The sequence below is a fragment of the Amphiura filiformis genome, chromosome 11, assembly GCF_039555335.1.
Source record: "Amphiura filiformis chromosome 11, Afil_fr2py, whole genome shotgun sequence".
Taxonomy (NCBI): Eukaryota; Metazoa; Echinodermata; class Ophiuroidea; order Amphilepidida; family Amphiuridae; genus Amphiura; species Amphiura filiformis.
In genome coordinates, this window is record NC_092638.1 from 49,800,185 (window position 1) to 49,826,625 (window position 26,441).

At 37.4% G+C, this 26,441-nt stretch overlaps 1 protein-coding gene across 1 annotated transcript in view; it reads left to right on the top strand.

The window, feature by feature from the left end:
- LOC140164945 (transducin beta-like protein 3) overlaps window positions 1-26,441 on the top strand; it is a 48,099-nt gene that overhangs the window by 2,832 nt on the left and 18,826 nt on the right. Inside the window, exons 2-15 of the mRNA XM_072188344.1 lie at window positions 795-1,068; window positions 2,874-3,022; window positions 4,137-4,229; window positions 6,486-6,639; window positions 7,507-7,609; window positions 8,552-8,760; window positions 9,979-10,179; window positions 11,631-11,737; window positions 12,436-12,577; window positions 14,400-14,561; window positions 15,513-15,581; window positions 15,963-16,033; window positions 17,079-17,235; window positions 23,526-23,584. Coding sequence (XP_072044445.1) covers window positions 795-1,068; window positions 2,874-3,022; window positions 4,137-4,229; window positions 6,486-6,639; window positions 7,507-7,609; window positions 8,552-8,760; window positions 9,979-10,179; window positions 11,631-11,737; window positions 12,436-12,577; window positions 14,400-14,561; window positions 15,513-15,581; window positions 15,963-16,033; window positions 17,079-17,235; window positions 23,526-23,584 — 1,950 coding nt within the window. The remainder of the gene's footprint in view (window positions 1-794; window positions 1,069-2,873; window positions 3,023-4,136; window positions 4,230-6,485; window positions 6,640-7,506; window positions 7,610-8,551; window positions 8,761-9,978; window positions 10,180-11,630; window positions 11,738-12,435; window positions 12,578-14,399; window positions 14,562-15,512; window positions 15,582-15,962; window positions 16,034-17,078; window positions 17,236-23,525; window positions 23,585-26,441) is intronic.

Consider the following 26,441-nt stretch of genomic DNA (forward strand, 5'->3'; position numbering starts at 1 on the left):
TTTTTTGTCTTCGAAACTGTAGATATAAAGGTTGTACCAGGCTGAGGGTTCCGATATTTTGTATTAGGCCCTTCGCACTTGATTATTAGTTTCCTGTTGAAGATTTTGAAAAAGGGACGAGGTGACTTTTAATTATTAATTACGGTATTAATTATCTTTTATTTTCTTTATTTAGTTTGAACTATTGACTCGTTTTGACTAGAGAGGGCATTTAATTATTTCACAACAATATTTGATTTTATAAATAAGTGAAGGTGGAGTTGTACTCTTTGTTCATTCATCATTATTGTTGATATTATTAAAGTCAGAAAATGGCAAGTAGAAGTACCCGGTAGTTACAAGTTATTTTAAAGACGAAAATTAGAAATAAAAATAAAATAATTAATTATTTTGAGATTTTCAATTTTGGACGTGGGCGGTAAACAGGAAACTAATAATCAAGTGCGAAGGGCCTTATCATCTTCATTGTCTACACAAGTAAAACATTGTTGAATTTAAAAATGCATTATTTTAAATCTGCCAGACATGTACATGTCAAATAAATATATAAGGGTTTACCTTGAATTTGTCTTCTGGTGGAAATTCTGCGGCCAGTGAGTGTATTACCGTACGTACATTATAATTTTGGTAACGGTCGGTACTTGAAAATAAAAAAAAGAAGGAAAAAAACCTTTTCCCGACCGACTGACCCAACTTCAGAAAGTGATCTTTGGACAAGCAAACAATTTATTTTTTGGGGCCTCATGACAATTAAATGGGAAATATCTAAAAATGTACTGATTGTTTTTCCATAGCTTTCGAGTAAACAATCAAATTGAAGCCTTCTACACGGGTGGAAAAGTGCAGCTGAGCAAAGATGGCCGCTACATGTTCTGTTCCCAGGATGACAAGGTCAACATCCTCAACCTGGAATTGGGCAAGGTGGAGTACGTCATCAGACAGGAAGATGGAGACGAGGTGACGAGTTTTGTGGTGTCCCCGGATGATGAGATTTTAGTGGTGGCTTACAGGAATCTGTTGATAAAACAGTGGAATTGGAAAGAGAAGCAGTGTACAAGGACATGGAAGGTAAGACTAATGGATGATTATCAAAATTGACTCAGAATAATTTGTAGCAAACAAAGGAGCACTGACTCAGTTCAAAGTTTTTGAATGCTTGCATATCAATAACTTGTAATTGTTAGGTTCCAGACTTGTTAGATAGGACCCATTGGAGTGCTTTGATGTGTGAAACATCTCAATTTTGAAAATCTGGAATATATTATTATGCCCAGGCTTAATATGTGACACGATCTGGTCCATGGGGGCCAAAGGAGGCATTTTTGAAAATTGAGTTTCTATAATTATAAAATTATACATTCAATTCGCTATCATGTACTGAAAACACCAAAGGTCTAGCATAGGTTTGAAAGTTATGAAGATTTTTGATGTCTATTTTCTTATGTATTTATTGTTTTTTTACTCCATATTATTACCTTTATATCTCAGATTCAAATTTGCCGCCTTTGGCCCCCATGGACCAGATCATGTCACATATGTTTTGTAACTCCCTCTTTTGTTAAATTCCAAATTTGATTGACAGCTGTCTAATGGATTTCCTTGCAAGCCTTTAAATTTTGGAAAAGCAGAAAAGAATTATGCAAATCTTCATAATTAAAAAAATTACCAAAGACTTGAACTGAGCCATGGTATAAAGTTTAAAATCTTCAAGATAAGGCCAAAAAAAACACATGTTTGTTTCCTATAGCACGTCAAAAAAGTAAAATGCGAAATGCGTTTTTTTTTTTTAAATTCATGTCTTCAAATGTCAAAAATACCTTTTTTTGCTGCAAATTGGAATGTGAATTTACAGCGGGTCTCTCCGACACACAAAAAAAAATCATATTCAAGAATATTTGTGGCTGGACGCGGCGAATGAGCCGTAAACTCGGCAAACTTCATTTCGAGCTACAGGTGAAAATATATGCAAATCTCAGTATTTTGGCGAAGTTGAGATTTTTGCAGATTTTAAATGTTTAAGCTTTCTTCTAAACACATACAAAGTTTTATTTTAAAGAAATAAGTGGAAATATGAAATAATCTACATTTTCTGAGGCCCGTCTGATGAATGGTCATTATGCTTCCCTAACTTTGAACACGTTTTGCTCAGTTTCGCGTTTTGATTCATGACAACCTATAACAAGCCATAACTTTGCTTCTGATTGTCATATGAAGTTCATTGAGGTGTCATTTTAATCCCTGAAACATGCTCTTTGCAAATATGCAAAAATGTAAAACTGACCAGAGGGGGACTTTACGGCTTATTCGAGGTATCCAGGCACATTTATGATCCACTTTCAACCTGCAGATTAAAAAATGTATTTAAAAAAATGTGTGATGTTTTCTCCAGTCAGGACTTGAAATAAGGATTTCAGATCCAGGAGTAATGTTGAGTGTTTTGTGTAAATATTGCCCCTGGTCTATACAAATACACACAGTTCTGTTTTAGAACCAGGGTCATTTTGCCTTTTAGCAGGGTTAAATTTGCCCCTTGCTCCTGCTTATTTCAAGCCCTGTCCCCAGTAGTTTTTCACTATGCTCGTTTGTTGTGTAATGTGTAAATGTTACTTTAGTCATGAAAAGTGAAAAAAAATTCTAATGCGCAAAATAAGCCATCAAGAACGTAATGCGCTCGCTACAGGAAACAAACTTTTTTATTGCCTAATTGGAAGAAGCCCACTCCCAACAAATTAACTGAACAATTGTACTGTCAGTCTCTTAGTCAAGAGAAAGGAATTTCTTAATTCAATCGCAGCTGTCACTGAGGCTAAGTTATCTATCAGCCAATATGTCCGTAAATTCATTATGACTGGTTAAAATGATTCCGTTCACAGGCAATACACCGTGGACCGATAGTGAGCATGGCATTTGACGCGACCAGCACTCTCCTGGCTACTGGTAGCAGTGACTTCACTATCAAAGTGTGGGACATCATCAGGGCATATTGCACACACAGCTTCAAGGGATCTCATGGAGTTGTCAGGTAAACATATTAATCCTCTCTATGCGGGTATCAACTGCAGATGACAAGATTTTTTAAAATTTAAAAAAATTCAGAATTGTACATTTTCATGAACATATTTGGAATTGGCATGAAAAGTGCATTAAAATGAGTACAAGCAAGCCTAGTATTGGTTCAGATGGTATGAACAACAGTTCTCTAAATTTACTACCTTAGGGGTGTAAAATGTATAATTAGAGGTTAATAACTGGGCATCAGTTATTTGGAGGGCATTGTGAAAAATCTTAACATTTTGCCTTTGGAACTGATGTTTTCTATGAAAATGATTAATTTAGACTTCAACACTACCGGTACTTGTTTATTTCGCTTACCGGGAGCGCTTTCGAGGAACTTCCTCGTCATCAGCCGATGTTGTTAGCTCTGATGTTTTCTTGGAAACGGCTAGAGACCAACCTGATCAGGTGACATCACACTTGATGACGTCACTGACGTCTGAAGTTTCCTGCCCCTGGTGCCGCTGGGTTTGACCAGGTTATCCCACACAGATGTTTTCTAGTTTAGTTATCCATGATATTGGTATTAAACATCTTCATGTAAGTAAGCCTCCGCATAGTTAGCCTAGTATCAAGACATTACCGTAACCACTCGGGTATAAGCCCACCCCCTAGATGGCAGATTTCACTTAAAAAATGGGGGTGGGCTTATAACCGGGGAGGGGCTAGTACTTTAATTTAGAAATAAGAAAAATCAACCCCATTTGTATATATGCCCAATGTACCAGTAATTTCTATCATCTATGTCAATTTCTTAAAATTCTAAGTGTGGAATGTTAATTATCAACTGATATTTTTTATATATTTGTTCTTAAATGTGAGAGAAAGCATTGATTTGATTTAAGAACTTGGCCAAAATTTAGTACTGGGCTTATAGCCGAGTGCACCCTTATTCCCAGAATGTTTTGAAAAATAGGGGGTGGGCTTATACCTGAAGGTGGGCTTATACCCGGGTGGTTACGGTAATTATGGATCCTTCAATGAAGTTTTGACAATAGGCTAATTTGGTGCAGGCTTACACATGAAGGATAGATCGCAAATGTTCCTAACATCAAAAATAATATTAATTTTTTTGTTCCTAGTGTCGTTGAGTTCCATCCAGACCCTGAAAAACTTCTGCTGTTTTCAGCAGGTGATGATTGCAAAGTGAGAGTTTGGGATCTACAAAAAACAGAGTAAGTAATTGTAACAGCTCATTGAATATATGGAAGCAAATAAAGAGTATATCAGAAAGGTTCATTGTTTATGGCTTCATAACTATAGCCACAGATTTGCCATTTTATCCAGGACAACATGGCGCAGTAGGTAGAGCATTGCACTTGATCGTAAGGTTGTGGGTTCGAACCCCATCTCGGCCATTGCCTCCACTCAATAGACCCAAGAGTAATCATTGTACCGTCCAAAAATGGACCATCAGGCTATGATGTTTCCAAATAGATGTAAAAGTTTGTAGAAATTGACCTTGTGTCAGCTTGGCGTGATGGCATTAATCGCCCCAGGCGAGTTCCTCCGGGAGTTTCATAAAGACAAACAGACAGACAGACAGACATTCCAGGATCATTGACAGTCCCTCTCTTTGTGAAGCGGGTCAGATGGAGACAATGACAAAAATTGGTCAAGCCAAAACTACCTTGCAGGCCATAATTTTAACAATGTATGATGTTTTAAGCATGAAATCAAGCTTGAGCGAGTGGTTTAGATTGTAAAGTTGAGGCAAACTTGCATAAAAATATAATTTAAAAATATGTAATTGATTATCTGGGACAGATCTAGGATGATGGGGATAAGCGCGGGCCCAAAAATGCATACCAGTGTGTGGGTTGACCATAATTTTGCTGGATGGGGAACAAGTTGGAAAGCAGACATGGGAACAATGGTCCATCTGAAGTTAATGTTGAATTCTGGACCAAAACAGTACCAAATACTGTGCATATTAGGCTTGTTATCGACAGACCTACTGTCGCCAAAATTGTTGACAATGAGATTTTTTGAGATTTTTTTGACAGTCGATAAGAGACTATCACTGTCGACAAAATAGTTATCAATAATAAATCATGCACGACTAGTAGCTTCTTGTTAAAAGTAGTAAAAAATACCAGCCAAGAGCTTAACAATCTCGTCAAAATGACTCTACAAAGGGATGAAGCAATTTAATATCTTTTACACTAGGCCTACCATTCGTCATCATTGGCCGTCATGGATGCATGAATAAACGCATTGAGTGCTAAATTCGGAAGCTTTATAAAGAGACAATATTTTTCACTTGTTTGTCGATAAAGATTCCAAGTTTTGGCGACATGTCGCCAATGAAAAATGAAACGATAACAAGCCTAGTGCATATCATTATACTCTGTTAAGCTGACTTTATACTCGATCGCCGAGCGATTGCGATGAAACGCTTTTGAAAAGCGATGGGTAATCGCCGACTTTTGCGATGCATCGCCTGTCGCTTTTTCATTTATACTTTTCACGGCGATAGCGATTGCAGACGACAATTAAAATATTTTAAATGGCACAAAATACATTTTTAAAACGTCAGTTGCTGTCAATAATTATTGCTTTGAATTAATTCATCACCAAAAGTTAATAATCGAGAAAGGTAAATTAATTAACAAAATAATAGATCCAGTTGGTTGCATATGATTGGTTGATGAATTCATGTGTCAAGCGATATCGCTGGGAAGTTGAGATTTCTTCAACTTGCAAAAGCGACATCGTTTTTGCCTCAGCGATTTGAATCGATTGATCGGCTTGACGCTCTGGAAATGTAAGTAAACATTGAGCATGCGTGAAAATCGCTTTTCTGCAAAAGCGATTGAGTTAGGATTCAATCATGTTTCACCGTTGTTCATCACCGTTTAACAACGATGCGGACGCGTCGTCTGCGTGGTTTATTTCGCGAGGGCAGCTTTAGCTGCCCGGTTAAGTAAACTCATGCAGACGCGCCGACGCGAAGTTGTTAAACGGTGATGAACAACGTGAAACATGATTGAATCCTTTCAACAACGAAAAGAAGCTAAAGATCGTAAAATTCACGATTATTTCACGAGGAAATGTCAGTTAATCATTGTCACTAAGCCTTACAAAAACTTCGATGATTTCTCTGTTAATATCATCAATAAAACTACAGAATAAAACGGCAAAATTTAGCCGCCATCTGAAAGTACTTAATTCAACTTGTAAGCTTGCATACGCACAAAGGTTCCAGGCATGACGAATTTTACGCGCTCTCGCGTAACGCGTAGTCTCGCTCGCGTTCGCGTATACACTACAGTAAAAGTGTGGGTTCATCACGGATTAACAACGGTTGGCTTCTGTACAAAGGTATAGGAAGAGTTGTTGAATATAAATTCAGCTTTATAGTATTCTCATGATGGTTGTTATGGGCATATCTTATTAGTTTCATTGTCTGTTGTTCTGTTTTCCTGCAGATCTAGAGCAGTTTTGGACAGCCACAATAGTTCAGTAACCAGTCTAAGTTTCAGCAAAGATGGCCACACATTACTAACAGGTGGTAGAGACAATATTGTCATCATATGGGACCTTGGTGATTACCAACAGGTTAAGACGGTTCCTATTTATGAGGTAAGTATGCATTAACCTATTTCCACAGTGACTCCAAGTTTGCCCCCCCACATCAGGAAAAAAATCACAGAAAATCCACTTTTTTGGGCAAAAATGTGTGTATTTTGAGCAAAAATCACTTTGGGCGATGATTGTCCTATTTTGGAAGAAAATCACTCATTTTCTAGGCACAAATTGCCCATTTTTAGGAAAGGTTTCCAGATTTTTGTCCCCCAAACAAAATGTCACTTTGTTCCCCCCCCCCCCCTTGCCCCCAAGAAAAAATTCCTGGTGCTGCCACTGTTTCTCAGTTATCATGCTCTTGCCCCTTCAAAATGACCAATCTTGTTATGTAAATGACCTAACACGTTGCTAACAGCTGGTAGAGACAATATTGTCATCATATGGGACCTTGGTGATTACCATCAGGTTAAGACGGTTCCTATTTACGTGGTGAGTATGTATGCTTTATAGTAATTGACCGCATTTGCCGATGTTGGGTTAGGTCCACTTAAACTATAAGGTGAGGCGAATTAAACTCAGATATGTATGTCTGTTAAGGGTGGATTGATGTTTGCCAGGTGTTTACAAATTGTGCCTTTGACTACCGTAATGATTTGCCTAATGGTGCACAATTAAGCGCCCAAGTGCTCCTTTGCTCCTCATACAAATATATGGAGAGCGCCCTCTGAAAATCCCAAAAAAGAATTCAGGGACTGTGTGGCGTTTTGCGTATTTGCTGGTGTGATTTTTACAGGAGGGCAATTATAGTTTGTGACTAAAATCCCAGTTATGTCATGGGAGCCCATATGCGCCATTATGCAAATCTTTAGGTATTGCATTAAAATGTATGTTTACTAAGCCTCAACATCTTTATTTACTTTTTAGGCTGTGGAGTTTGTAATGATGATACCTCACCCTAAAAGGTACAAAACAGAACTGAATTTGAAAGAAAAAGATGGCTTCCATTTTGTTACAGCTGGTGCAGAAGGTACGTTAAGCTACTTTTATATATACTTTTGTTAAATGTTGATGTATTTCAATGTCCTAGTTAGAAATTGAGAGTTGCCCATTTCTGAATCAAATTGCTTGAGGTACAATCAAGGACAAAAATAGTTGGCACACCTTGACAATATGTTGGAACTCTTCATTGTCGCTCTGATAGTTCAGTGGAATTAGTATAACCAGGGGCATGGCCAGCTTTCTTGGTCAGGGTGGGCAAAATAAATATATCTGGGGCAAAAAATATCCCGGTTGCATCATTTGACTCAGTATTATGGGTGGTTTTTTTTAGAGATAATGTACATGTTTAAGTCTTTGAGCTTCCCAAATAGGCTTCGTGGATAGTCTGTATATCAACTGCTCAGTGCCAGAAGTGGGTAAGTGCAATAGCTGCCATGTGTAGCTGAGTACATTATAGTCCTACTGTGTGTGAATTGCCACATGTTCACAGGGCAGCTATTGCACGTACCCACTTCTGGCACTGAGCAGACGATATTTTCTTGCCTGTGGCCAATACAACATGTACCGTATTTCGTCAAATAAACGCCCCCGGGGGTGTTACATTTTCCGAAGGGGGGCGTTTATTAGAGGTCATTTTTAACGACAATTCCGTTAAAATCATTAGGTAAGCTTAAAAGTCACGCTAAAATGACGAACTATGAACTTTTGACACTGACTTTTGGTTCACTTCCGGGTTGCCGATGCAGATTTTCGCCATTTATTGCTGCTATTATCAACCATGTGACCAACTTGGTAAGCTTACTACACAAGATAGCATGGAAATATCAGAATTTTTGAAACATCTTGGATGAAAAAAGTGGTGGGGGCGTTTATTTGAGGGGGGGCAACTATTTGACGAAATACGGTATATGGGCATTGAAGCTTGGCTCCATTGCAATGTGCCTCATATTCATGATGCCTTCCTCACCAGGTGTACTCAAAGTGTGGAATTCAAAGAGCAGCCGATGTGTTTACAAACAGGAGCAGACACTAGCAACAAAGAGAAGCAGTGAATCTAAAGCCATAGACGCAGCCATAACGCAAGCCATGTATTGCCCTGCACTAGACGAGATAGCACTAGTCACGTATGACCATAACATAGTGTTGTATACGTTAAAAGGATTCAAGCTCTCCAAGCAGGTGAGCGGTGAACTGGGCTATTCCAGTTGAAATCCATACACCCCCTATGGAAGACATGACCTTAATCTTCAACACAGGGAGTGTGAATTTCAAATGGGGTTACCTAAATTGGTGACTCCATTTGATATCTGCACCCCCTGTGTGGGAGATTAAGGTCATGTCTTCCATAGGGGGTGTATGCATTTCAACTGGAATAGCCCATTTTTGATTTTGAATGTTATGGTTCAGTCCTTGCCCCTGGCAAAGGAAATTTACATTGGGAACCAGGAACATTTTCAAGTTCAGCAAAGAGAGTTCTCCAGCCATTGACTGATTCCAGTAAATATAAATTTGAAGGTTCAGGGCCTAGATTTTGTCTTGGTTTGCGAGAATCAAAATCCATAATAGTCAGAGAACTTACTGTATGATACAATGAGAGAAGTTGATTCTCACAACCAAATCTTACGAGAATCATTACCAGATTCTATGATTCTCGTTGAAATCTAGGCTGATTTTTTTTTCTCATGAAAGTGTGGTGGTTCTGTCTAGTAAAGCCACATGCTGTCACTAACATTGAATACTTTTTTTTTGTTTTCTAATTTTTATTCACCTGTACTTGGGCCTGGTGGAAGGGAAAAAAGAACATACAGACATGGTCCACCAGATCCAATCTTAATTATGGTAACCAAGATATATGCAAAGATACATTCAGATTATGACAATGAGAATTAAACAATACTGCCCCACCACGACAACATGACCCAACCAATACCTCTGTTAAAAATTTTTTAAAAAGAGCAAATGCTGCGCACTACCAAGAGTGATGAAAAAGGCAAGCAGAAAAAGAAGTGGTAGCCCAGCAAAAGCATGAAAACACAAAGGCAACTGTTGGGTACCCCTGAGGCTGCCATGGGTGGGCAGAATCAGTACCATACAACATGTATAATAAGATCAAACAAATAATGTTGCTTACGAGTGCATCAATAAACTAGACCAGGGATTTTCTACACAAAAACGAAAATCCCACCCAAACACCCCCTCAACAGTCAACACACCCACCCACCCATCCCCAAACACACATACATGCAGGACAAGTGACAAAACAAAACACAGAAAACTTTCTCATATCACAGTGCAAATAACATGGTCCACCATGGCAAGAAAAAAAAAATTGAAAAAAGGGGTAAAAATATAAAACACACAAACTATAACATTGAATACTGATCTTGCTTGTCACAGTTTGTAGGGTATAATGAGGAAATCTTGGATGTGAAGTTCATGGGAGAGAATAGCAGTCACATTGCGGTGGCCAGTAATAGCGAACAGATCAGAGTCTTTGAGATTTCATCGCACAACTGCCAAATACTGACGGGACACACAGATATCGTGCTGGAACTGGACGTGTTTAAGAAAGGACTCATGCTTGCTAGTTGCTCAAAGGTAAGTAGTAGTGCTTGCGAACGCTTGTAGTATATCCAAAATCATGGCGTACTAATGATTAGAGGTCTGCATTTAGAAGAAAGGGTGCATATGTAAATATACCAAAACTGGACATAAATTTCAAGACCTATTAAAACTATTATCAACCCTTTGGAATTAAAAAGCGATAAATGCAGCTTACTTACTATTTTCTGTTCTAACTTTTATGACACCTCTGTCACTTTCAAAGAGGTATTAGTGTGATCTGATGGTGCAGGTGCCCTGTTCAATTCTTAGCAAATCAATGCTTTATTGATTACATGTGTTTATTTGCTCCGTTGCATCAACACCTACAAACATCCTCTGACATTGAATGGAATTTGTCAAGCGTGACGTCACAAGGTATCACCGTAGGTGGTATACAAATATTGACTGCTATGAAGGGCATGGTTAAAAGTATAGGCCCAAGGTGATCTCAAAACCATGACTATGCCCCGAGGCGTAGCCGAGGGGCATAGTCATGATTTTGAGATCACCGCGGGTCTATAATTTTAACCATGCCCTGAATAAAAAGCAGTCAATATTTGTTTTATATACCAAATCTTAAGATTCTTGTCATCTGTTTGGTTAAAAGCATCGATTTTGGGAAGAGAAATTAATAGTTTCAATGCGAACGGCACACAGATCACAATCTGCGATTTTTGCGTATTTATAACGCGTGAAAATATTAACGCGTGCGTAATATCATTTTACGCTGGGAAAAACGCGCAGTTTGATCGTGACACACGTGACCGGTCCATAGTTCATTTCCATGGACCGGTCCATAGTTCATTTTGGGCATAGTTAATTCAATGACTGCACTTTCAACCAATCAGATGACAGGAATCTATATATGAGGTATATAAAACGTATTAGAACACAAGAAAGCTGGTACTTTAATGGCCTGTTGAGCTTCAGGTATACAGATGGTAATGTAGTGATGAATTGTTCCTGAAGTATTCTCTTATACCTCATCCCTAACAAATACAGTTTTTTTATTATCAGATACTTTAAGGGGGTACTATACCACTGCCCAATTTTGTGCCTATTTTTGCATTTTTCTCAAAAATGATAGCGCATTGGTGACAAGTAAGATATGTATATTATAGGGGCAATGACTACAACTACTGCACTGGAAATTTTATTTCAATACAGACAACAGTTGTGGAGTTACAGTCAAAAATGAGGGAAAACCAATATTTGATCAATAAATCAATAACTACTTGCCTTGAGTTGCTGAATTTTCAGTGCAGTAGTTGTAGTCCTTGCCTAAATATACATATCTTACTTGTCACCAATGCGCTATAATTTTTGAGAAAAATGCAAAAATAGGCACAAACTTGGCCAGGGGTGTAGTACCCCCTTAATTGCATTGTTAAATGAGACCATATTACACACCATGTTATTCTTGATTTAATCCTTTTTACATGTAGGATAATACAGTTAGACTGTGGCATATGGATATTACAAGTGGTTTAGTGAATTGCATCGCTGTAGGCAAAGGACACACACACTCTGTGGGCACAGTAACCACTGCAAGGTAAACATTTGAAATTGTCAATAATCCAGTTGATGAAGTTGCAGCTTATTAGGATGAAAGTTCATCTGTATTGGTAATTCATATATAGAAAGATTTTTAACTCTTGATCGCAACACAAAAACATTCACCTCTGTCATTTTCAGCTGTTGCTACTACAGCCTTCATCAGTGGAATGACCTGATACACTCTTGAAGTGTGATGTAATGATTGGGTCGTAGACCTTTGGTAACTTGTAGCGAGGAAGCCATCCACATCACGGCCAACCAATAATATTTGAAGGAGGGAGGATGCTACAAGTTACCAAAGGTCTATGACCTGATCATTATGTCACACTTCAAGAGTGAACGATCGGGTCATTCCGCTGATGGTGGTTGTAGTAGTAACAGCTGAAAATTACGGCGGTTAACCCTAACCGGCCCAAGTGCTACAAAATACTACAAACAACTTCACCCTGCGTGCCAGCATTAGACCTGTGGCTAAGTGTCGGCCACAGGTCGACACCTAACCCTAATTTTGTGTAAAATTACATGAAGGAATAACTGAGAAGTTTGTAATATTGAGATTAAATGGCTGAACAAAATCACTGCATGTGTTGGGGAAATTCTTTATAAATTAAAAAGGTATGGTACACCATGATAAAATAATATAAGCAAGGTGTTTTCTTTTAGTTCTTAATAAATTTATTTTTCGAATTTTAGATTGTCCAGCAATTTCTTAGTGAGTGGCAGCGAGGACCAAACCATTAAGGTGTGGTCAGTGCCCACAGATCTGCCAACAAACCCAGATGACCAATCCATAGCTCAGCTTAAAGTCAAGTTTGCTACAAGAGCGCATGACAAGGTATGTACAGGGGCATGACAAGGGGTTGTAGACTGCTCCATTGTAAAAATATTTGTCAGTAAAATGGGGACAAACAAAATGAAAATATGTTATAATCGAAGACTGAATTAAAAGACTAGTTTGCTTCTGATGTCCCTGTCAATCAAACTTTCTACGACCTTTATTGGTTATAATTGAAGACGGAGATAAAAAGACTAGTTTGTGTCTGACGTCACTGTCAATCAAATTCCCTACGATCCTTGATTGGTTAATAGCGCGTAAAAGGAAGGTCAATTTATCTGGTGCCGATCGGAGAAAAGGAATTATAGCGCAAAATGGTGAAAAATTACATACTTTTACAAGGCAAAAAGCAATTTTTCTAGGCATTGTTGACATGGTGCCTTCGCGAAAGAAAGTTTCCTACTATAAAGACCTAACTTTTGAGATGGTTTGTATGTTTGAAGGTGCAAAATTAACAAGAAGGCACCTGGTTTTATCGCCGCGTTCAGCAACTCGTATCATCACGACACTTGTAAACAAACCATGCTTGAGTTTGATTGACAGATGACGTCAGATGCAAACTAGTCTTTTTATCTTTGTCTTCCATTATAGTAGCGTGTGAAAGGAAGGCTGATTCATTTGGTGCCTTCATTGGAGAAAAGGAATCGCAGGAAATGGTGAATAATTGCGATACTTTTGCAAGGCAAAAAGCAACTTTTTTTAGGTATTATTCAATATTGACATGGGGCCATTGGAAAGAAAGTTTCTGATTACTAAGACCTAACTTTTGAGATGATTTGTATGTCTGAAGGTGCAAAATTAACCATAAGGCACGCTATTTTACCACCAAGTTCAGAGACTCGATTATCATAACAACTTGTAAACAAATCATTTCTGAGTTTGATTGACAGTGGACGTCATAACTCTGGCTCCAAATGAAGAGCTTATTTCCAAACTGTGTTAAGTCCACTATCCCATGTTTCTGATTTCCCTGTGCGATATTGCAATGTGTTGTGATGTTAGGTATTATAACTTCAGTTGGATGCACCATTACAAAGCAAACAGTGGATGGATGCACAGTAACAATACTGTGTGAAGCTTTTGTTTCCCAAATGAGAACAATTTTCTGCATATTGTTAATCAGCATTGTTATGGTAAATAATAGCTTGTTGATGGTACACCTCATTGTTGCTAATGTCAAACTTGTCAAAGCAATTGTGATTGTATCTCACAAGTAAATGAGACACATGGGGTTGTGGACTTAACACGGTTTGGAAATAAGCTCTTCAAATATAAATCAACCCTATCTATTTCCCTCTCCAGCCAGGACGCATTTCTCAATTATTGAGTAGGCCCCCTCAAATTAAACAAGCTTGTTATGTATGTTGAAGTGGGGGGAGGGCACTTGGCAAGACGGATGTTTGAAAAAGGATGATAGGGGATAACAAAACACTTGCAGACTTTCAGGTCTCCGTTAGGCCCAAAAAAAAGAGGTTTGTCTCAAAGCTTGCAGCGTTTGTAAAATCGTGTGATTTGGAAAAGAGAAATGTGGAAATTTATTTTATTTCAAAAAAAAAATTTTTTTATAGTTTTTTCCAAAATTTTTCTCAAAATACCATAAAAATACCAAGTCGGCAAAAAAAAAAAAAAAAAAAAAAATCGCATTTCGCATTTGTTTTCAAACAACTCGTGAGCTTTGAGGCAAACCTTTTTTTTTTTTTGCCTTACAAGAAAATTTGAATTGATTGTAGAGGGTTCCTGTAAAATGAATTTAGATAATCAGTTTCTAAGTTCTTGGTGAGTCTCTTGCAGCGTATTTAATAATTCTTGCATCTTTTTTCAGGACATCAATTCCGTGGCTATTTCTCCTAACGACAAACTGCTGGCCACAGGGTCGCAAGATAGATCAGCCAAACTCTGGCATCTAGAAAGAGAGGTCATGTTGGGGTCATTTAGAGGTCACAAAAGAGGAATATGGTGTGTGAGATTCTCACCAACTGATCAGGTAAGAATGTCAAGGTTACTAGTCTTGATTTAATGAAGTATTTTGAAGATACCTTTGCCACACTTGCCTCACCCCACCCAGGTGCAATGGGAAGCTGTTTGGGGTAGTCACAGTCATTGTACTGATGAACCCCGCACCATTTGTAGGCTGCAAACATGGTTCCGACATATTCTAATGACGGCAGAATAAATGTAAAGTGCTTCGAGGCTGTTTACAGCATAAAGCACTATAAAAATATGTACATTATATTTATACACATGCTTCAGTGTGCAAAAGAATTAAGGTACCTGCAATGTTCATCCCTGTATAGCCTAAACAAAGACAGATATGTCAAAATTGGAACCAGCATCCAATAGCTGCATCTTTTAGCTTGGATTTTAGACCTCATTTGTTGAAATTGTTCAAAAAATAAAGACACGATGATCCAAAAACCCAAAGAAGATGCATATTCAAAAGCTGCAGTTTGCTCCATTGCATGTCCTAATGATTTATACACAAAGCGTTCTCAAACAAGAAAACTAGCACTGTGCTCCCAATGATTAGCACATAAAACTAGCATCGTGCTTGCATTGATAAGATTACCATTCTTTAATTCTCAGCCAATTTCAACAAATGAGATCTTAAATCGGAGCTAAAGAGTACAGGTATCAGCTCCATATTTTAATTTTGACATATGTCTTTGTTTAGGATATACAGGGATACACTGGTACTGTAATTCTTTTCCGTACTGTATTAAGCTTTTTCATTGTAAATTGTTTTAAATAAAACGGGATAGTACTATGCAAAAGTTTCCATGGTACGATAGAAAGGCGTCATATGCACCTATCGGGCCACCCGACAGTGCTAAAGTATCATGGTGCTTAAATTATCTAAAATTTAAACAAAATATTTTACTTTAGTGTTGTTAGCATATACATGCATTGATTTAATACTTACTATCTTTCTTTGCAGGCCCTAGCAACAAGTTCTGCAGATGGTACAATCAAGATATGGGCACTCACAAACTTCAGCTGTGTTAAGGTAACCATTTCATCACTGGGCGGGAAGTACTTTTGGCCCTTGAACATGGATAAAGCCTTGTAGGTGTAGACTTTATATTGAAGAGGTTGCTTCATCCATGTTCAAGGACCAAAAGTACATGCAGGAAACACCTCATATTTACTTTTGGCCCTTGAAAATGGATAAAGCCTTGTAGGTGTAGACTTTATATTGAATAGTTTGCTTCATCCATGTTCAAGGGCCAAAAGTACATAATTATGAGGTTTTTCCCACTCAGTTATGATTTGATTGGGTTGGAGAGGAACTGAGGGGTAGCACTGAAAATGTTGGGACAGCATCTGACATGACAAAGTAATTCAGAAAACAAAACACCTAACCACCAATCTGTCATTTTGATTTCAGACTTTTGAGGGCCATGATGCATCTGTCATGAAGGTTGTTTTTCTCACCAGGGGTATGCAGCTGTTGTCATGGTAAGTTGATCATTGTACTAATTCAGCATTTTACTGTAATACAACACATTATGTCTCACATTCTTGATAATAAAAGCTAATTTCATCATGCAATGAATTTGGATAGCATACCTATTGAATTTGGCCAAATGCATTCAGTGTAAATTTTATCAATAAACTTTACCCTTTCATGCATCTGCCCAGGCAGACTGGCAGGCTCATCTGTCCTGCCTGAGAAAACTTGTGACTTGACTTGACCTCTAACTTTCACAGAATAACTTGTCTTTCTTGTGATTTGAACTTGGACGTAACCATAGTTGATATTGAAACATCACCACGATAGGCAAAATATCTAATTCTTGATCATGAGAGCCAACTTGGGTAAGCACAGGTATTTGCGTCAAGTGTACTACGCAAAGACTGGCGCTTACGGCGCAAACACATCTTTTGAGAATTGACAAATCACACGGTCGTTGCTAGGCAAGGTCAAGGTTCAGTCATGTAGGTCGTGCGATCGTGTTATTCTATGAAAAGTATTCTGACGCAGATGGTACATACTCTAATGATCGAGAATTAGTTATTTTGCCTATAGTATTAGTTTAACTGTTATTCATACACTCTTCGATAACGAGAACCAATCAGAGCAAGCGTTAGAAAAATCCAAACCATGCATTGATTGTGTCTAATTGCACTTTCGGCGTACTACGCGCAGTGTTTAGCGTAGCGTAGGATTGATTCATTTTTGAGGCGGGTTGATGCATTTATATTTGGTTCTATTTTCCAATATTTTTAGTGATAATTTTGTTATAAAAAAAAGTAAAAATCACATGTTTTTTCTTCTCGTGTATGAAATAGATTAATGAACTTGTATTACTTGTTGGGAGAGAAATTAGACAAAATAATGCACTTGCGCTGATGTTGATGCGTCTAATGCACTCCCCCCTTCGGGGCTCGTGCATTAGACACATCACAATCAGCGCCGCGTGCATTATTTTGTCTAATTTCTCTCCCAACAAGTAATACGCGTTCATTAACCTGTAAGTGACATACATTGTTTTACACACAGTGGTTCAGACGGTCTTCTCAAGCTGTGGACCATCAAATCTAACGAATGTGTGAAGACTTTAGATGAACACACTCATAAGGTGTGGACGTTGACAGCTAACAGTGAGGAGACTATGGTTGTGTCAGGAGGCGGAGATTCTAGAATCATAATATGGGAGGTAAAGCCGCATATCGTCCATGGGCAGGAAAAACCTCCTATGGGTCTTTAGCCCCTGAACATGTTTAAAGCAAAACCTCCTATGCTTAGATTAATAAATACACAGATTGGAATTTTCCATGCCTGTGCCCTCTAAGTGTACTCGAATTCAGCTGACGCCGGTACAGCGTACAGACCTGGCGACATCGCTTATCCTACGCCTGAAGTTTCTTTTGTGTACGGTCGTGCTGTTTGCGCTATTTTTGAGTTTGCTCACGCGGTACCTGACTTAGCGTCGATCCCCTGAGGTAACATGCCATGTTTCCGCGGTATGCTCCTATGTAAACTATTTGCAGTTTTGTTTTAAACATGTTCAAGGGCTGAAGACTCACAGGAGGTACTTGCTTTTCAGCTTATTTCATGTTTCCAATTATCCCTTCATTCCCTTTCTGTCAGCTGTCTTTGTCTGTCTGTGTCCAACTCTTGTCTGTCTGTTTGTCTCTTGCAGTGACGGCATTTTTTTCAGGGGGGAAATGGAGAAAAAGAGAATTTCAAGGGGCCAAAAAACAAATTTGGTGCAAAATTGCAGCAAAATGTGAAAATGCTCATAATTTTGGGTTTTACTAGAGTGCATCATTAAACCATTATTAATTGTTTGAAAAGGGGTACACCATCAGGGATGTCTGTCAGTTAAGGGGCCACCTATAGCCAGGATTGAATAAGTTGAAAATATTTGTTTACATGACATCTCCGGATGGGCGCTTATAGGGGCATGGGCGGTCAATAGAACTCCTTCAACATAGAAGTACAAACCAAATCTGTGGCATCAGGGGTTGATGCTTTGCGTCACACGCACTGCGTGTTAAAAAACGCATAAAGAGTGTGATACGCACAGCAAGTACATATCACGCAGCAGTTGGGGCGCCAAAGAAGCATGTACATATGCATTGCACTGAAATAATTATTATTTACTTTGTACTTCTGAGTTGACGCCAACGGACTATATCATATATCATTATTGGATACAATAAAATTAAAATCAGTTTCATTTGCATCATTATTGCATGAACTATTACCATGTTGAGTTGTTGACTATTGTTTTCTACCAGAGATTAATCAGCATACACAATAGGACACCACTCTGTATCATTTTTACTTGTATCATTTTTGTATGTATTCAATTTAAAACCAGTCTCATCTGTATCAGTATTGAATGAAATAACATTTCCATGTTGACTATTGCTTTCTACCTGAACTTCATTAGCATACACAATAACATACCCTGTTTCACTCTTACTTGTATCATTAGATGTAATAGCATATCGGGCCATTCTATTTAAAATTCACACTACCCCTGTGGAAGATTTTAGAAATATCTTCCACAGGGGAGTATGAAGTTTAAATGGAATTGGACTCAAAAGGAAAGGAGTCAAGGAATTTAGTCATTAAAACTTTCATGTTTCAATTTTATACTTGGCAGACCCCCCAAAAAAATGGAAAGTCCCCTTAACAATTAATTATAAATGTTTAAGTCAACAACGATTAAAACTTGGATTAGCCTTACAAATCTGTGTATAATATAATGTAATTATATGTAAGCTGTCTAGCAATACATAGACCTACATGTTTATTTTATCGGAAACATTATATACAATCGCTTTCAATTGATTGCTTCAGTTTATACCTCATCATACAGTTACAATTAATCATTTACAATGTGCATGCAATTAGAATAAAATACATTAATTTTAAAATCACTATCAATAGGTTATTCTCATGACTGAAGAGGTTCACTAGGTCTGTTAATTACTTAGCTATTTAAAGTTTTTTTTCCTCAACCAAAACAAAAAACGATCAAAGATGTGACTTTGAAATAAATAAAATAAACGGAAATCACCGAAATAAACAAATCGGCTATTAGGCCCCCCAAAAAAGTTGTTTGCTTGTCCTTGTCTGACCGACCATCTTGGCAGTCCCGACCGTAGTACTTTTTTTTTCAAAAATTTTTTTCTACAATTTTCTTGAAAATGTCATGAACTTTTCGTTTGAAAAACTGAAGATTTAAAAGAAATGTTGTACAAAACCATTTCCTAGCTGCATGTTTCTCCTGTCCAGTCGTACCTGGCTGAGGGTTTCACTATTTCGTATTATCATTCTCAGCGTCTACATACACAAGTAAAACACTTTTGAACTTAAAAATGCTGTGTTTTAAGTCTGCCAGTGTCAAATAAAGTAGGGTTTACCTAGAATTTATCTTAGGTGGAAATTCTGTGGTCGATGAGTATTTTACATATTATAGTACTTCGCATTATACTTTTGGTACATAAAAAAAAAGATATAAGAAAAAAACCCTTTTCCCGACCGACCGACCCAACATCTGAAAGTGATCTATGGACAAGCAAACAATATATTTTTTTTGTCTTACTGATCATGACTGTGCCACCTTGATTTACAATGATGTTGACCAAATATTATTAATATTGTAAGTTTCTGTTTATATGTGATTCTTATTCAATGGGTGCGTCTTGTAAAGAATTCACGTAATTTGATTGGTTTTGGTGTATAATATCTCACAATAGTTGATAGTGATATTAGTTAGTCAGGCGGCGCGCCACGCAACGGCGGCACGCTTGTTGCTCCTCAATGATCGCGCGATAATGCGTTCGCGTAATACATGTGCGAGAACTAAGAACGCGATTCGGCGGCTTAGATGTTCGTAATGGTTTCGTTCATTTAAAACAAAGGGGGTGTCCTAACAAAAGTAACTTTTATTTTTTCTGAAAAAAGGCATTTTTTCTCGCAAAAATTACATTAAAACTGAATAAGAATGAGAATAAAAGATAGGATTTTGTCTTTTGCCTATCCAATATCGTGTCTTTTGAAACCAGAATTTGACGGAATTAAGAAGAAACCAAGAATTACAAAAGTGTTTTTAAATTTCCTAGAATACTTCATTGAGCTATGTTGAGTGAGGGTTTTAGTTCCTCCTTGAGAGTAGGTATTTCAGGATTGGTGATGGTTGCGGGATATCAGCATAAGAACACCTCATCATATGTCTCAGTACAACTTTGAAATCGGGATGTTTCATGCCATATATAATGAAGTTGATAACACTGTTAACAAATGGAAGGATCTTTTCATAATAAAGAACATGTTCAATATCAATAGTAGTGGTGCTGTGAATTGAAAGTATGATGTAAGATGGAAGAAAACAAGCGAAAAATGCAACAACAACCATGAAGAGGTTTTTGGTAATCTCGATCTCTTGTTTAGATATTTGTTTCCGTCTGCGAACTGCTATGGCGCTGTTGAGATCATGGCCCTCTTCAGTGATTGGTAGTTCTGATGTGAAGTTGTTCATGGTGGGACTCTGTGAAATATCAGTCATAGAGGTGGCTTCAAACTGTGATAATTGTTGCCTTTGTTCCCGAAAGTGTTTCTTGATATACACATAGATCCAGATGTAACTTCCAACTATTGCTAAGAGTTGTAAAAGAAGTTCTATACCAAGAATATGGAGAAACACATGTGTTTGTTTATGGGGAGAACATGCTAAGGTAGATTTTGTATAGCCATAAACAACATCATCTCCAGTGGCAAGAGGGATTAGCAACGATGCTGGCGGAATGACCCATGGTATCGCCACGAGAATAACAAGCTTCCAGGATGTAAAGATCTTTTGGTACCATATGGGTTTTGTGATGTAGATGAGACGATTTATACCAATCATACCCAATATCCATATGCTGGTTCCTAGGAGGCTATATATCATGAAAGCGACACACTGACAAATCCAGTAGGCCCCTGGTATTGGCCATTTGTTTTTGCCAAGAATACCGACAGTATACCAGATAAGCGTAAAGGATAGCAACAAGTCGGCTACGCTCAAACTTGTCACAAATGCGTTTGTGGGTGTCTGGAGTTTTTTTGAGAAAGCGACTGCAGCAATTATCATGGAGTGTCCAACAAGTCCAGCGATGGCCACCAATCCAAAAAGGACTGCAAGAAGAATTTGTTCCCAGTACGAGACATTCAAGTTGTTTATAGGCAAGGATGAGTCGGTGTCATTGGTTGTAGTATTGCTCGCATTCATAATTGTTGTTGTAACTTAGTGTTTTCCCCCTTTATCAATAAGCTGTATTGTGCAGGTTATAGAGGCTGAACATGTGGATGGCCGACTGAGATTTTTATATCGTCTTCGAACTCCAGATCTCGGCCTGAGCAAATGGAGTTGCAATATCATTGTTGAATTAAATATATTCCAAGAATAGAGAAATGTAGGGACTAAACAGAATGGAAAGTAGAAATGAAATTCATCTGTAAAACAAAGAATTGTTTGCCATCACTTTCTGCATAGGTAATACCACATTTGCTGTTTTGTTTCTTATCAAGTTATGCGAAACAAACATGAATTAATACAATTGTTATATTTGTCAGGTATTTTTTCCTTGTAATCAAATATGACCCTAATAGATCAAACAAAGCTTGAAAAATTTGGCACAAATTTGATAATTTTGTGCAAACATATTTTCGAAAATGTTCTGAATTATTTTCAAAAATATTCAGTCAAAATCAATAAATTGTTACCCCAAACTGGCTGATTTTACATGATTTGAGCAAAATAATGGAAAAAGGGCTCTCAAAATGCAAAATCTGGGTCGGCAGGGTTCATAAGAGACTTTTTTCATCACTTGTTATCATTAATTTATTCTTAAAAGGGCATTTTGTGATCCACATCATCATCCTCCCACTTTTCTCAAAAAAGTTGAGATTTTTATATCACTGGATACCTCTGGTGACAAAATGTTTATTTACAAAAAATTTCTTGCAGATTAATTCGTTTAGCAAAGATATCGTGAAATTCGAATTTAGTTCTGGTATACCAGAACGAAATTACAACACATTGTCTATGGAGCAGTGTAATACACATAATCATGCATAACTCACAAAGCAAAATCGGAATCAACTGAAATTTTGGGAATAAGCTTTTTTCGTGGATATCTACTGAAATATGTCATAAAAAGAGGATGCTAGGATCACAAAATACTCCTTTAATATCTTCAGATTACAAATTAATTCTTTTGTGTCTCCTGCTTTCACATTCTCTATTCTAAGTATTCTGGCTGTTCTCTATTTTTGCTGACCTAATAAAATCAATAAAGAACCAATAGAAATTAAAAACCTATCTGTTCATAGGTTATCTTTTATGTCATCAAATTGCTTTTGAACAGTTTGTTTGAAATGAAACTGGCGCTATGTATAATGTTTAAATTAATTGCAATGTTGGATTGATCACTCGCAATAAAGTCAAATTTTTAGTTGATTTTAGAAGTTTTGATTTGAAATTACTTGGTACTCTAGGGCAGTAAACATGAGTAGGTATTTTCTGCACTGATTTGACAATAAATATAAGTGATTTGAGGCATTATGTTACCATACATCCCGACTCTAAAACTAAAAGTAAACAAAATTAAAAAACTCATTTCACATTTAGGTTTAAGGTCATGTTCAGGGAATAAACTGGTTTCTTGTTTAGCCCAAGCCTCACTTACCAAAGGTAGAATTTAATAAGATGTTCCTTAATACAGAGGAAGGATATGACAATACTGAAAATAGAATTCTTTAGAATCATAAGTTATTTTAAAGATTTGTTTACACTAATTTCAAAGGATGATTTATTTAGTTTCTCTTAAGGTGGCAATCACAAGAGTTCCGAAAGCTTTGTTTACTCACAAACCTTTGTTATTTACACACCTTTGTGTGGGGCCACCTTAATTACGAATCACGCAATGCTAGTTTTTAGGTTCTACCTTGGGTAACACTCATGGTCCTCTGTTCCTTTGTTCATTTAGCCCTAACACCCCATGCCTATTTTGGCTAGGGAAAGTAAAGAAGGAAGAAATAAAGATGATGAAGAGAAAACTTTTTATCTCTGGTGTGGTTTTGAACCAGGGACCCCTCGCGGCCCTAATTTGGTAAAACGATCTAACTTGAAATTTGGATATTTTGAGATAAATCCATATCATGGGTAATGTGAGGGCGCTCTTTCCATTGGTGACATCCTCAAATCACGACCAGTCGACCATGCCACCAAATAATGAGATTTTTATATTTTCTAAGACATTAGATCTGTTTAATAATTTATTTTATTCAAAAATTGGTATTTTTACATTTTTCTTTCTGTCTCCCTCAGCTTTTATTCAATGTATTTGTTTGTTCTCTTTCTACCGTTGTGTGTTTGATTTTCCATTCTTTGCTTACCTTCCATTTTCAGTGCTAATGATGATTTTTTGTTTATTGTGATTCTTTCAGGATTGCACAGAAGTAGAACAAGAAGAAAAAAGAGCCAAAATGGAAGATCAACTCATGAAGTAAGACCTTTTTCTATTTCTCATTAAAAATATGAACTAATCAAATCCAGAAATTTACTCAAAACTTAGGCTTTTACAATCTTTCTCAAAAGTGATTTGAGTCACCGATTCTCCCTCAGAAAATGGTTGTACCCTCATTCCCAGGGTGACCAACGGCAAGCCGATATATCGACCACTCCACCGCTTTGCCGCGGCGGCAGCACCGCTGGGAGTTGAATTCAAGTCAACTCGGAGCGGTGCTGCTCTGACGTATGAGAACAAAATACGATTTTGGAGCGATGCTGAGCGGCAAGAGTGGCTTTCAGAATCATGCCGCTGCCGCTCAGCGGTGTGCTGCTTCGCATGCAGACAAGTGCAAGAGGCATGATGAAGCGTCACGCTGCTCAGCGGCAAGCGGCAGAAAGTATGAAACCAGCATAAGCAGTGTGTCATATATTGCGATCTATACTTTGGCTCACGTCAAGTTGGGTAGCAATATCAGCAGACATGCCAACTTGTACAGTGTGACATTAAAAACTAAAATAAAGGCATCCAAAGATGGGGAGAAACATCGACAGTGTTTTGAGGAAGAATACGCTGCAAAATGGAGTTTTATTGTGAAGAATAGGGAAGACTTTGACAGTGCAAGATGCACAACATGTGATTTGTAGAAAAGGTACAAATTTACAAAAATACGGTTTGGGGTGCAAAATCGTTGTCTGAGTCTGACAAACTGGATTTCAAAGTTGGCATGTCTGCAGGAGTGTAGCCAGGAGTTAAGTGTGAGAGGGTAAAGGCAAATTTTTGTCCCTATTTATCAATTTTTTGTCCCATTTTAAAGCCATTTTAAGGTTACTCTTTGCTGCCCTCTTTTTGTCCCTGAAAAATGTCTGTGGGGCAATCCCCCCAGCTCCCCCTGGCTATGCCCCCTATGCATGCAAGATTAACTTTACATGCATGATTTAATACTGCAACTACAACCATGGCCAAAATGTGTTGGGACACTTATGGAAAACGTACACTATAGTATGACCTTATTTCCGTTATTATTAACGTGATAAAGTGGAGGTTTCTTTGGTGTCAAGCCTAAACACTTTCCTAACACCCAACCCTTACCCTTCCCCACCAATCAATGTTGGGTGCCACAAGGCTCGTGTGACCAAAAAAGTCGAATTCAACATTGATCGGGGAGTGAGGGCTTATTTACATTACCCTATCAAACCGTCCAAACACTTATGGCCAGCATTGTCTCTAAGGTACAAAAAATCAAATTTTAAAATGTGTGTTTTGGCCCATATCTCCTCAACCATAGCTTGGATTTTCATCAAATTTTACATGAAAGCGGAGAAACTATTTATCTTTTCACTTATATAAAAATTATTGCATTTTCCTCATGTGATTTAGGGATACGGTCACGTTTTATACGCAATATCATGTATTTTACAGTGCGTTCTGAACATTATTAGCCTATGCCAACTACGTATTTTGCGTAAAATGGCGTTTTATTTTGAAAGAGTAGTGATTTAATCGCCAGAAATACATGATATTTGTTGACAGGAATTGATTGAAGTCTTTTAAAAGAGTGATTTTGGGAAAAAAATACTTAAAATTTAAAAAAAAAGCTAATTTTTAGAAAAAACAACAACAAACTTTAATCATTTTCATCGTTTGCATCAAAAACGTATGTGGTATTTGCAACGAGTATATTGTGTAAATATAATCATAGTCGGCAGGAGTAGGCTTAAATTACATTTTATGACTGAAATTTATTAAAGCGCTTTCAAAGAAACTTATAGTAAGTATAGAAAGTAAAATATAGGTAGACATACAGAAAAAAAAAAGAAAGACGGACATTGGCAAAAATTAATAGAACGACGAATATAATATGATGAAGGATATTGTAAAAAAAAAAAAAAAAAGAAAAGAAAAAGAAATCTAAATAAATTCAGGGGCTCGAACCCGTGTCCACTGCGCCTGTGGCAGATGCCGTATCCATTGCGCCACAGAGCTGTGTAACTTCAACAGACTTAAACTATAATATAATGCTATTCAACATGCATGTATATAAATATACGCTCTACACACGATATACAGTCCAAAAAAATAAATTTACGGCATTTGTTTCATTAACTGAATATTTATCATATAGCAGGTGTTGGCTGACATTGTGCTCCACATTTAGTTCAGTTTTTGTCCGGGATAAATGACTACGGGACAAAATCGGACGGTATACACGTCTTTAAAGAGTAAAGAATTTTAATATAATATTACTTTCTTTTTCTTTTTACAAACGTGTATATCGTTCGATTTTGTCCCAAAATCATTTTCCTCAGCCCAAAACTGAAATATATGTGGAGCACAAATGTCAGCCAACACCTGCTATATGATAAATATTCAGTTAATGAAACAAATGCCGTAAAAGTGCGATTTGTTTGACTGTTTATCGTCCGTATCGCGTATATTTATATACATGCATCTTGTATAGCATTATATTACAGTTTAAGCCTGTTAAAGTAATACAGCTCTGTGGTGCAATGGATACGGCATCTGCCACAGGCACAGTGGACACGGGTTCGAGCCCCTGAATTTATTTATGTATCTTTTTCTTTTCTTTTTGTTATTATTTTACAATATCCTTCATCATATTATATTCGCGTTCTATTAATTTTGCCAATGTCCGCCCCTTCTTTTTTTCTGTATTTGTTGCTTCATTTGTGGTAAACGGCGGTAAATTGGGAAAACAAGTGTGCATGGGTTCGATTCCTTTATTTGTTTTTTGATCACGAGATGTTGTGATAACTTTTATTTTCTTCTATAGCTGTAATGTAACATTTTAATTGGTGGAAACAATAATTTTCCATTTTAAAACCCAAGTTTT